Here is a 14,062-nt window from a genome sequence, read left to right as displayed (position 1 = left end):
ATTAAAAAAATGAAAACAAGCAGGAACTTATCTTACTTTTGCTCAAAATAGAAACTGTTGCTCATGTTCTGACAACTTATCTGGTTCCTGATTTAAATGAGAAAAGGGATCAGGTTATTACAGATTTGCCATTAAGAGGAGGTTGTGAAGGGGTGTAATATAAACTTTGAAATTCATTCACATTAAATGTCATCTCAGTAGGGTTACTATTAGGGGTCATTTCTACTATTTGTTTTTGTGAAGCTTTGTAAAGCTCAAAAATATTTATATACTCACAGGATTTGAATGTAAATGTTAATAATAATAATAATAAAATAACTGCAAAGAATTTACAAACTCAAATCTCAGAAAGTAAACACCAGTCACTAATGTCATATGAAATACCTGTAACTCAGTGGATTATTATATTTTCTTCCTGTATTTACTTAATAGAGATTTGTTATTCCATAGCAACAGTTTTAAGAAATCTTCCATAAGAATAATGGAGATAAATTTAAAATTAATATAGCATCTGCAGAACCACATTTCTTACTAGCGTTAAGGATCAGTTGCGTTTATGTGGACATGGACACCTTTTTCAAGGTAAGAATATTTTCAAGGTAGTCTCTAGAATAATATTGTCAGTAATCTGTTGAGTCATTTATTGCTCTTTGCACCATAATGAACTCTGCTTCCATAATCTAGAGTAAATCCTCAGTAACTATGATTTTATTTTGAACAGCAAAATGTAGAGAAAATTTATAAAATAAGTAAAAATCATGAAAGTATAAAATATTAAAACATATCATTGTGCAAGAGACATCATCTACTTCCATTGGTTTTCAAATCCCTGTTTGACTCACTGACAACATTGCAAATCTGCTTTTCAAGAATAGCAGCATTTTCAGATTTGTGTGGTAGCATTCTTAAATCCAAATATTAACAATCTTTTATGCTCTGACCCCACAGAGAAACTGTCTGAACTTTCCTAAGTAGTAGTGTTTTCAGCTTTCTTGGAAGGTCAGGGAAGTCTTCTTCCTTCTTCCCTGAAATTCCTTTCAAATGTTCTGTTATAAATTTGTCTTCTGTTCTGTATGTCCACAATGTAAACTTATCAGCTAGAGTTCCTTTATACACGTCCCTTCTTAGCTGAATGCTTTACATTTAGACTTTTATTTCAGCACCACTAGTGCATGTCATAACTATTTAACTTAAAATGTGGATTTGCTTGTGCCAGTGAAGTGTCTCATTGCCTTCATGTACAGAAGGCATTTTACAGAATGTCTCGTGATTTGTGGGGGGGACATTGCTGAGACATTTTAAATGATGCTAGATGTTTGGAAATTTAAACAAAAGTATTTTTTTCACTTCTATCCCTTCTGTGCCTTTTAAGCATTAACTTACGTTTCCTGTCACTCTTGATGGAATTTGAATTTTATTGCTCTTTCCACAGTCAAAAGACAGATATCCACTTTAACATCTTGATTGTGCAATGGATTGTAGAGATTTTTTTGAAGATATAGTGCTTAAAAACTGCAGTACTTATCTGACACAGTTTACTAATGCATTGGGGTTCCTTAATCCCATTGAGTTCATGTCATATCAACTGCCTTGACGTATATTAAATCTTATAAATTTCATATTTGTCAAATTACATTTTTAAAAAGGTGTAAAAAACCTGACAAGAATATTTTAGAGAGTTAGAGAACATGGAATTAAACACAAATTTCCTGAATCCAAGCTTATGCATAAATGAAAAGCAATTCTTTTCCTCCGTTCTATAGAGCTGTTTATAAAAAATACCCGTTAAGTTAAAATTGTTTGAACACTCTTTAAAAAAGGTCTTAAAAGATTTTAATTATGATTTTATAGGACAATTGCCTTAGTAATTACATACCCTTTTTTTTAAAAAAAAAAAAAAAAAAGATCTTCCTGAAGGTATATTATGTGATAGAAACAGCTCAGTTACACATCTCTTAGATGTCAAAAATATGCATATGGTATTCAATTTGGTATTCATTTAACATACAACAACTCACTCTCAAATACGGATTGTGTGTAGCAGCATATTTAAGATCACATTTTCCATCTAGCCATTTGGGTGTTAGTTTCCCAGAGGGACTGTCCTGCTTAGAGCAAATGCCAACCTATTCAAGAGACCTAATATTCACCCAATATCCACTACAAATAGAACTTTCTCAGGAGCAAGCATGTCATGTGATATCAAGAAGTCAAACACTGCTCTCAGTTATGTTGACTTTGCTAGTGAAATACATGTAAAGGACTAATAAAGTTACTAAAAGAAGAGTTTGGCTACTGGAGTGCACATCTGTAAATGAGCAGTGTCAGCTGCTTAGTTTAGCTCTGGCAGCAGGGTGGGAAGCATTGCTATGCATACACTACAAGAGGAAGCATTGTTAAGTACATTCACAAGTGGGAATTTTGTATTAATCAAATCTTTGTTGTAAGTAGTAGCAAATACATTTTTATTCATTTATTTATTTTTATTTTTTTTCCAGAGTTCTAGGCCCACTCTGCAATATCAAGTTGCCTTTGCTGTGCTCTCAAGATGTGCGAACATTAAAAACATCAGCTTTCACACAAAAATTGATATGCTGGCAAATGGGCCTGTCCCGTGAGAAGAGAGCTTCTGTTGGCTTAGTTTGTCTTTCAGGGAACATAGGATACCTTTGCTGATAATGAAAAAAACCACAAACATTTCTTGTTACCACATGCTGTGTCACTTCCTCAGCACTGCTGGTGGAAGCTATGCCAATCTTGCTTTTAACGGAGCCCTGTCCAATTGCACTGACTGATCCAAAACTCATTTAAACTATACACCTTTTAAAGTCTCATTGGGATATTAATTTATACAACTTTGAAATACCTTTACGTTTCCCCAAGAGAGTAAAGGGAATTTTGTGTATGCTAATATCAGACTTGTGGGGTAACTATATCTGGTAATTATTAATTCTCTAGTGGTACAAGACGTAAGCTGTACACCTGAGGCGAATAAAAGACTTCTGATTCATGAAAGACTCGGGCTGACCTTGCCAGTGACATTAATCATGAGTAGAGCTCAAGCAGATTGTATAGCACTACAGAGATTTTTAGAAGGAGATTATAAGGATATATGCACTTCAGGGGCATAAACCATTGTCTTACAAAGTGTCTATGCCTTAGATCATCTGAAAAAGTCACATGAAAGAGTTTTGTAAGAGGGAGATCTTCCGTGGCATAATGCATTGCGCATATCTGTATGTGCTACCTGCACAGCTACATTTATGCATGGGTATGTACATAAAGTGTGGACAAATGTACTGTTTCATATTTTTATCCTGTCTCTGTTAATATTTTGGCAAAACCAAAATTAATAAGGTTTCCATCCTCAAAAGGCTTTCTAAAATGTTTGATGTGGGTCTGACAGTGAAATACAATAATACGCTGAACTGTAGCAGTTTGTCAGTCAAAAAAATATGTATTTGTGTAATATGTATGACTATAGTACCTACAGAGTAACAATTTAATTGCAAAGAAAATTGATGTGGAGTTCTTGACATGTACTTCTTTAGTGATACTTACAAGGGAAAAAAATGCCTTGGTACTAAAAAATACAATAATACTCTTAAAAAACCCTCTCCGTTTTATGTTCTAATAGTGTCATTTTAAAAGAAGAGGGGGATCCAAGGGAAATTTCCTTCATATAAAGAAAGAGCTGCTTTCATATTTTTATTACTTTGGAAAAATTTAATATTTGCATGAACATTTAAAATATTCATTGATGTATGTTATTTTCCTTTTAAATTTGGGCTTTACATCTTCAGAGTGAGCAAAAGCATTTTAAATTTAAATCCTCAGTGACATTTTGGAAGAAGAAAGATGAAGTATTGGCATACTGTTTTCTTCTTAAAAAAAAAACAAACATAACCCCCAAACACAATGTACACCCTCCCCTTAGTTTTACTCATTACATATACTCAAGGAAGTGATCTCCATTTTTGTTTTAAAAGAAGTCAGCATGTTGCTATTGCTTCTTGTCTTAAAAGTTCTTGTCCAATTTACCATTCAGTTTTGTAACACCATCACAGCAGACTCTTTACCACTCAAAATGATAAAAGTTTCTATAGGCACTTTAGTGGAATTACGAAAAAGCTACCACTTTTCCACCGTGATGCCAGAAAGCTATCTTCTTTCTAAGTCATGTCAGTAAACTGTACCTTGTAAGCCTGAGCTTGTCTCAGTGTAATTCCAGAGTAACAAAATAACAACAACAAAAAAATGTGTATATTACGGGATTTATCTTTCCTTCGCAGATCAAACCAATACTGACAGTATGATAAATGTAGTAACTTGCTGGAAACAGTTGCTGTCTTTTATAATCAAAGGAATCCTGTTCTATATAAAGCTTAGGTTTATCTTTTAAATTTGTTATTTGTTTACTTTTTATTTCACTGTTGTAGTTGTACTTAAGTGACTTTGTCAGGGTTATAACCTTCTTCTTCTCCAAACATGTCTGCCAAGATCTTAAAGCGAGGTCCCCAGTCACTCAGATAGTCATAATCTTGGTCTGCCTCTGTAGTAAGGGAGTCTATAGAGCTCAGAGACTCTGCAACAGATCCATTTCCTTCATAAGCATAGGTTGCCAAGGAGTCATAAGGGGGTGCAGTTGGATCCACATCATTTTCCTGCAGCCTTTGATTAATGAAATCTCTTATGTCTGTGTTATCTTCCACTGGTGGTCTCTGACGCGGAAAACGCAAGGTGTCTGGTTTTATGTCCCTGCGCATTTTATTATCTTCAATCACTTTGGGATTCCTAAGGGCGCCTATGTCAAAAGCCTGGGTGTCCTCCTCTCCACCTCCTTCATCATCATAGTGGATAACGTTATCTCTGATGTCTTCTTTAGAGGTCATTAGGGTGTCCTTTTTCTTCTGCCTCCGTAGTGCTACATACAGTACCACAATGACTGTAACAAGAGAAAGCTGACGTTAAGACATGCACAGAAACAATTTGCTACTCTGATGACATATCATTGTATCTTCCTCTGAAAGTTGCAAGCAATCAAAGGGACTTTTTTCCTTAGAAGACATGCTCCTAATATTCTCTTAAAAATAGCAGTACTCTAGCCAATGAAAAGTCATTCTCTGTTTGATGTATGAATCTAACTTTCCTTAGTGCTTGCTATTCTGCTGGAGGCAGTAACAAATAATTTTCCTACTGGCCTGCTTTGTGAACAAATAGAATTGGACAGGACTTCAGCATTTTAGTTCAGAGAGAAGGAGAGATGAGACTTTTTAAAAAACGTCTTCCATAGCACAACTGAGAAAAATCCCCAAATTTCCACACTGCAGAGAAAAAAACCAAACACAGAATTAAAGAGAAAAAAAATATTTTGAATATCCGAAGTAGATCAAAAATAACCCTACTTCAGCTCTTTATACAGCACAATTTGGCCTTTTCAAGCATCTGCTTTGACAAATTCCATGTGATACAGTTCTGGAGAGAAAATAAATGTTACAAGCTGCCTTTATTCCAATGGCAACTCAATGGCCATCAGTTTGGGGTTTTTTTCTTCCAATATTTTGTCTTTGGAGACATATTTCATTGAATACAAAATCTGCTTGTAGTAAACTGGCCCTTTTTTTTTATTTTTAATTCCCTAACTGCCTTTGGTAGAAATGACTGTGTTCTAAGAGCTGTTGGTGAAGTAACACAATACTGAATACAGGAGTTGCAATGATTATAAATTCATGGTCAGGCTTGTGTGGTCTAAAATAACTCCTGATGCTCGTACTATGTCGACTGTCTTTTTGTGTAGAAATGAGTTTGACAATAATAAATTCAAATACAATTTTAACGATTCTGTGTTAGGCCAGGTTCGTGGCAAGAAATGGAAATCCAAAAGCATTTTTTAAATTGATCAGTGGAATGGTAAGGAGAAAGTCTGGATATAAGATAAACACCATTCTCTTGGGTTACACAAATCATTCAAGATCTCATTATTTAGACATTATTTTTTTTCTGGGTAATATAGCCAGGCTGATTGGAATGAAGGAGTTATTAAAGGACCAAAAGCTCTTTTCCAAACATCATCTCAGTAACTCAGTCTGGCGTTCCGTGCAAAGCAGGAATTAAAATATCTTCAATAGTTTTGTATATGCCAAGAACATCAATCAGCAGCAGAGCTGATAAGGAGTTCTTTGACATAATTATTTTTGATTGAATATACTGGGGTTTTAAAATAAAAATTGTATTTATTTCAACAATTAGGGAAACATAAATACAGTTCTGTTGAAAGCCTCCACAATCACCTAGCAAATCTGGGGGAAATTCAGCCTTCAGGTATTCCAACTTCCCCAGATACTCCATCACTGTAAATGATCTCTGTACCAAGAGCACCAAGGTCTCTGCTGCATAGTTCACACTGTCCAGATTACTGGGCACAAAGGGGGCAACCTGGAAGACTTTGCTACAGCTATGTGTTTAAGGCTTCTAGGCACATAGCTCTGTAACAAAGAGGTTAAATATTCTGGGAATCCTGCCTTAAGACAGAACACTAATTGAATTATCTCTTGTTGTGAAAATAGGTTAAAGCTTTTTTCATAATGGAATTTCTTCGATGCTGAAGCTCCCCCCCGGGCTGCTTTTACCCAGGAAACTCTTACAGGTAAAAAAGTAGTCCCAAGAAATTGTGGTAAAAGAGATGGCGTTCTTCTTGCTTCTAAAAATTTGACCTAAGTTTTTGTTCTGTTTTGTTCTTAAATTCTTCAGAATGGGTGTGTTTGTTGTTAATTCCTATTCCAGGGAAGTATGACTGTTTCCAATTCTTGTTCAGATTTGAAACAAAATTTTTCTCATAACATGAAATTTTAACACAGAACAGAAATTCTGACTTTTACCCACTGCTACTCAGAAGCTATTCATGTAACCCTGAGCCTGTAGTAATTTACTTAAGTGGTAAATTACTGTATTATCCAATGCAAAGAGATGTCCATATGTTACATTCTGTGTTTGCAGCTATTTTTGCCTATGCATTAGGCCCACATAAGGAGTAGTGTGAGATCTAGGAAGCCCACTAATATCAAGAAGAGGTATAGGCTAGTATAGGTAAGAATCAGTCTGCTTTCTGCAGCCCACATTGTGCCTGTGTAAGCTACAAAGTTGGGTTTATTTCATTGACAGTTCATTAAGGCTATATTATAAGTAGGATTCATATGAATATCGACTGCTTTGGGCATTCTGTAAATAAGGCAATATTTAAATATAACATAGATCAAATGACAATGCTACCTTATGGAATCCATGCCTGCCAGAAATGATGTTCCTTTAAAGTTCTACATGGATCTAGCCAGTCATAGTTGACATTACAATTATTTTCTCCTCTTTCATTTCTTCGTTCTCCTTTTGCTCAAGTTGGCATGAAGAATTAAATAAAGGCCCTTACTAAGTCCTTACTGCTGTTACTCTCGGTAGGACTTGTCTACCTTAGTAATAATCTAAAAATATTAATCTTTCAAGAAAGGTATTTGAGCAAAACAGTTTCTACCTTAGTAATAATCTAAAAATATTAATCTTTCAAGAAAGGTATTTGAGCAAAACAGTTTCAGAGAAAAACAGAAAGGTTTGGATTCCATTGAAAATTATTTCTCTTCATGTAGTAAGAAATATGGATGTGTTAGCAGATTCACGGTCATGGTCAGTGCTTTGGGATGCTTTTCTAGAAATGGAGGAAGCATAAAAGTTCTCACAAACTGCCACATATTTTCAGTGGCTTTTGTTAAACAGCAGATGAAGCTAATAACAACACAAATCAATTCACAGGTGAATAATCAAAGTAATGCACTTCACATGGTTTCATGAGAACTAACCTAGAAGTATAATAATACACAACAAGATTGCAATTAGTGCTCCTGTGCTGAGGCCTACTGGTAAGAAGATTGCTTCCACGTTGCAGGACAGGATAGTACCATCAGAATCACATCTGCAAACACGGATAGTCATTGTGTTTGTGCTGCTCTGGACAGGGTAACTGCTATCTTCTATTACTACTGGAAGAAAGTACAGCTCCTGCTGCCTTCTGCTGTAACCATTTCTCCTGGTTTCAATCCCAGCTGTGTTGTCTGTAAAATATATGACACAGTCATTAGAGGACTTTTATTATGTACTTCAATTTGCATTGTAGTTTGTATCACTTTTAGTAATAGGCAGCTATTCCATTTCTGAAACTCAGTGAACGACATGCTTTATGTAATTGCCTTGTTTTATCATTACAGAAGGTATTGTATTCTGACTGGTACAGCTATTCTTTGTGGAGCATTAAATAATATTCCATTTCTTGTAAACTTGTTAGCTTGACAGCTGAAATTTCAAAGACAACATAAATAATGATTAAAAAAAGCATTACCAGTATTAGATTAGGAAAGCTTTTCAGTTTTTCTTTTCTCCTTATCGCATGTTCCAAGCCTGTGGTACAAAGGACTTTGCATATGGATTTAGAACCAGTCTGTATTAATTAATTAATTAATTTCTCTTTAAAACTGAAAGTAATATGCCTGGACAAAATGCAAAACCCCTTCAACTTTCCATTAAAAAATAAGTACAGAAATGAACTGAGTTCTTTATAATTAGTACATTTTTCATACATTAGTCATGAATATGTTCAGAACTCCTTGAAGTTATGTTTTGTCATTTCTTCCCAGTTATTGCTGCTCTTCTTGAATCAAATGGTGTAGCAAGGAAATGTGCAGATTAAAAGAATTACATTGAAATCAAAACCAAAATGAAATTAGCAGAGAATTAATAAACTGACAGATTTGAATGAAGGTAGCCTACAGCAGTCACCATTTTACTGTCTCACCCATGTGCTTTACTGTATCTTTAGAAGAGGTCACTTGCTGTCCACGTTATGACTTTCAACCCTCCTTGCAGTTTTGTCACTGGTAGAAGGATTATGGGCTCTGAATTCCACACTCAAATACTTGTGTGCAATTCTGATTAAGGATAATAAGAAGGAACCCTAAATATCCAAAATCAGACATGGTATAATCAGATACCGTTTAGAAAGCACTTGACTGACAAAATGCTTATCTCAGAAGTGCCCTTTTTATCAAGCCCAAACATGGCACATGGACACATCAAGTTCACTGACATTTAGTTTAAAAAAAGAAAAATATCTCGCAATTGTTTGAATCAAACCAACTTCCATCTTCAGCTTGTTCTTTCTATGATTAATCATCTGCACTGTATAGAGTTTTAGGTCTAATTTGAAGGAATACAGCTTAATCTTATTTCTACTCTTACTTCTATTAATAGAATTATTTATATTCTTTTTCTTTTTTCTTCAAATTGCAGTGTTGAAGATCACTTGAATACATGTTACAATGCAACCAAATGACTTTCCATTCTCCTTTGAGAGGAATCAAACAGATCGATCTCTTAAATCTTTGACTTTGAACAATTTTTGTTGCTCTTCTATGACCCCTTTCAACTGTTCAAGGGCCTTTTGAAAATATGGACACAGGCATGTGTTTGAACTCCACACAGATCAGCCTGGAGCTGCAGCCTGAAGCTGAGACAGCTTCTGGTTCTTCAGTCTATTGGCACTAAATTCATTTTCAAGATGTGTGTGACAGCCTGGAGAGAAGGAAAATTCTCTCTTACATGAGCGCCTGAGTGTGCTCAGCAGGGAAGCAGCCCTCCAGGTAGCAAAGCGAGGCCAACAGAGTGGAAAGAGGAAGGCAGGCGGTTCAGCTGGAAGCAGTCCAGCTCTGCCAGAGCCTCTCACTTCTGTTCACAGCTGGCGAGTAGGTCTTAGTGCTGCTGAAGGCATAGTCTAGAAACATAGCACTGCCCTGTGTTTACATTTATAGACATTCCAAATGGCAACCTTGAGATTCTGTCTTGCTTCTGTCCTCTTTAAGTTATATTCTGAAGAGGTATGGAACCTGGAAAAGTTTATTCTCTTGGGTGCACTAACAACATATTACACACGTTGTAGTATCACCACATCCATAATGTTTAGCTGTATAGGATAACACTGACTATTGGGCTTCCTGATGTGTTTAAAAATGTTAAATGACTCCTTTACTAGTAACAGCATTAATTGTAACAATGAACAAGATGATTGTTTCCTCAAAAAAAGTCAAAATCCCTTTCACAAAGTACCTGCTTGCTACTGACATAATTGCTAACTCGGAAGATAATAGTTGTTTTTTTTTTTTTTTTTTAAAAAAGGTTTCTGTAGGGAAAATAATGTAGGGAAATTGTGTTATTATAGCTCTAATTTGTGCACAGAGCAGACCTTCCACCTTTCTGCCAAAAAAAAGGCAGAAGATATTGAAAATATGGTACAAAGTTTCTGTTTGCACAGATTTTTCTAATCGCTCTGTAAATCATCAAAAATGAAAAAGTCTTTTAGGGTTTGAAAATATTCTACAAAAGCTGTTTTTCTGGCTTCCTTATGTTTCAATAAATAGTGTACTCATTTTTTATTTTTTAGTAAGAAATGCTTTTAAGAGTGTTTATATAGGTACATGCACATGCAAACATTTATGCATGAAAAATTCTGTTTCTTGGTGGTTTCTAATTCCATTTTTCATCATAATATTGCATTTTTTATTTTTACAGAAGTGAAACTTTTTTAACAGACTACTGAGATTCAAAGTCTCCTCAGTGTAAACATTACTGGTTTAAAAGGAGAAATTTAATTATCTAATAATATTTGAACAGTTTCCTCACCAAACTCATATACTATGCACACTTCACAAAAGCTCTAAATGAGAAAGGTCATTGAGTTTAATTACTGTACAGCCTTTTCAAGTTTAAAGATTCTTTTGAGGAATTAAATATGTTAAAATTACCTGAGAATAACTGGAAGACTTATATTTAAAACAATAGTTTGTAATTATTTGAAACAATTAAATCTTGATGAAATTGAAGGGTATTTTAGGAAATTGACAGAAAGAAATAAATTAAAGCTCGCTCTTTAAAGAAATCTAGACCAAGCGAGCAAGGGTATTTAGAAATACAAAGTGTTCATTCTGTAAGACTACATAATTATGAAAATACTACCCATACAGGCCTTCAAATGTGTTGAAAAGTGAAAAGGTGAAAGTAATTCATGTAAAATATGAGGAAGCTCTGAAGAGCAATATTTTCCTTCTTCTATTAAGATATAGAGAACATTATTTTTTTTCCTTTTTAATTATAATCATTAGCAAAATTCATCATGCTGAGTTTTCCACGGAAATACTACCAACAGCTAAGTAGGGAACAAAAAATAACAGAAACTACAGTGCAAACTTAAGCATTATCCAGAATTTTAAGTCCAGTCGGACAGAGATGTAAAGCAATTAAATCTTTCTTCGCATAGTTATAGTTAGATATTGAGATGCCACATTTTTAAATACTAGTAGCTGTTAAAACCACTCTGTTTAGACAGCACTTCTGGAGAAATGATGTAATCAGCCAAGAATAGAAGGAGACTTGTATCCATTGTAAGATTGTCCTTCATATTCATCGAGCTGTCTATCTCAAGAAAGTTATCTGAATGGCCTCTCACATAATGCTGACCTACATAATTTTGGTTTCATTAGATAGTATTACTCATGTCTGAAATATTATGAATTATTATGGTTTCATTGTATATTGTATTTACAAATCATTAGGTGAAATACTTTGATCATCTGTAAAATGTTTTTACCTATCTATGACATAGTAAGATAAAATTCACTAATAATTTGGGGAATAAAACATTTTTGTCTTGTCATCTTCACAGGGGAGTTATAGAAAAAGAGAAAATAAGCACAGTTTATTTTTGCGTCATTTCAAATTTATTTCTTCCTGAACTTTCCTAATGATAAAGGTCTTTATGACTAACAGTTGTGCTTATTTTGTTGGCTTTCATTTTGGATCACCTAACATTCACAAAAGTGCATGGCTTCGAAAAGAATGTGGGTCATATACTTAAACGGTTTTAAGAAAGGCTAAACAAGTGGCCTCTGCAATTTTTTTTTTGTTCTGTATATTATCCATTTGTAGCCCTTTTTAGGACTTGGGTTACTTAATCCTCAAGAAAGGAACCTTTACATCATTCTCAGTATCGTCTCAAATTTAAAGAATAATTAATAATTTTAAAAAATTAAGGATTAGATACTTTCTTCTTAAAAATAATATTTGTAGCCTACATAGTTAAATAGGAAGAATGTTACTGAACTTTATTAGATGGCTTTAGGTGTTCTTTCTTTGCAGAGTAATGTAAACCCTTTTTTTATAAAAAAATTATCATTTCACAGTTCTTTGAAGATCACCTAGTAGCTGATAAACTCATTGTTAATATTTTTTTCCTTATTTGATTAGAGTAATTAGTGGTTAAAATTTGCTACAGTTTATTATGATGTTTTAGCTATATCTCTTCACAAGACTACACGCTTGAAGATGTTTATGATAGAAAAAAAGATCAATTTTTTCATTTTGGGTTCTTCTTTGACATTTATCAAAAGCACTCAAGTGAAAAAGAAAGATGATCAGTTATGACAAAAATTGGGGGAAATATCAGAGATGTTAATTAGGTAAACCTACAAATTATTAGGAGTGTTGTAGAATGTTATACTGTAGCACCACTGTCCATATTTAGAACTAATTCTTCTGCAGGACTATGAATCCTCGAGAAAGTACAATAGCTGAGTACTTTGAAAACAGTTAGCAAAGTAATAGTATTTAAACAAGGCAGTAATAGTGCCTTGTTTAAAGTTATACCTGCATTGGCATATGACTTCTTCCTGAGATACTGAATTATAAAGGGAAGAAAATAAAACTGGTAGCAGTGTTTTTGCAGGCTTGTAGGGAAATCTCAGTCTTTGATGTTCTGACAATTTCTGTCTCCTAAAAATGAGAAAAGGTGCAAGACCTGAATGTATATTAATATATGTCCTAGATAGTTTAACAATTAGAAATGTCAAATAAAAAATTTAGTCTGTAGACCAAAGTAATCATATTTGTCATTGCAATCACAGCCTGCTGCTCTGAGAGAGAGAAATGTATAAGCAACTTACTTCTGTAGTCATGGACTGTGAAATTTGGTTTGTTGGAAGCCTCAGGTGACAGTCTGAAGGAAAACCTTTGCCCAGCTGGTGACAAATCTTTGTCTGATGCAGTGACAGTCTGTATCACCTGAAACCAGATTAAGATTAATTCTGAAGTCAGTTCACTCTTCTAAAAGAAGCAGTTTTGTAGAAGTGCAAAGTGAACATCAAATGAACCAATGAAAGTGAAATACTGCTGGATTACTCTTATTCCCCTAATATATTGGACAGTGGAGACAAGACGTCTGAATACTGTAGCCTCCAGAGAACTCAGGATATCTCAGAAGGTCTCGCTTTGACATATCTGAAGGAAACCAGGAAGATTTATCCTATACTCATAGCAGAAATATTGAATAGTTGTCCTTTATATCAAAATACTAGTGATTGTTTTTAGGTGAGTGATTACTTAAAGACAGTTAACTTTATCTGCTACTATTACTACTATCACTGTTACAACTGGTACCTCTTGTAGTACTTCATAAAGCTGCACCCTAATTTTACAGCTTGAAATGAAGTAGAGAGGGTTGAAAGTTCTGCACCACTTAGGCATGAAGGAACTTTTGGGTCTGAGTCCTTTCTACTACATTTCTGATAAGCACAGTGCAGTAAAAATGTTTCATAGTAGGACTGCCACTGATCTTTTAAAAAGGCAGGCATTTTTTTTATGTAACAAAGATCTAAATATTTATAATTTTGGACAGCTCTGTGCTTGTCTCAGCCTTCTCTGTAAAAGGTTCCCCTTTCTACTGTTAGTGCTAGGTAAGAAACTAAAGTGATCTGATAAACTAGATGTTACATTAGGTTGTGTAGTAGTTATTTGAACATTAGAAAAAAAAAAAAAAAGATGAGACAGGAATATCATATGAAGTCATGGACAAGTCTGTAATAAAGGCAATAAAAATTGTATGTATGTAAAGTGTAATCAGTCCATGTAAAGAGAAGTCACTGATTACACAGAAGGCTGAATATGTTGCTTCCATGCCTGGCAGTAACTCTCAAAG

General features: G+C 34.4%; 1 protein-coding gene across 2 annotated transcripts in view; it reads right to left on the bottom strand.

Moving 5' to 3' along the window:
* Positions 1 to 1,828: 1,828 nt before the first annotated feature.
* The window catches only part of CDH12 (cadherin 12), a 382,326-nt gene continuing 370,092 nt past the window's right edge, over positions 1,829 to 14,062 (bottom strand). For both annotated transcript variants that reach the window (XM_032991982.2, XM_032991983.2), the window contains 3 exons: positions 13,032 to 13,149; positions 7,848 to 8,099; positions 1,829 to 4,945 (listed from right to left, as the gene is read on the bottom strand). In XM_032991982.2, coding sequence (XP_032847873.1) covers positions 4,446 to 4,945; positions 7,848 to 8,099; positions 13,032 to 13,149 — 870 coding nt within the window. In that variant the 3' untranslated portion in view covers positions 1,829 to 4,445. The remainder of the gene's footprint in view (positions 4,946 to 7,847; positions 8,100 to 13,031; positions 13,150 to 14,062) is intronic.

Source organism: Tyto alba, unplaced genomic scaffold (assembly GCF_018691265.1).
Source record: "Tyto alba isolate M040663 unplaced genomic scaffold, T.alba_DEE_v4.0 Super-Scaffold_48, whole genome shotgun sequence".
NCBI lineage: Eukaryota > Metazoa > Chordata > Aves > Strigiformes > Tytonidae > Tyto > Tyto alba.
The sequence above is the reverse complement of the archived record's forward strand: the minus strand, read 5'-3'. Positions and strand labels throughout refer to the sequence as shown.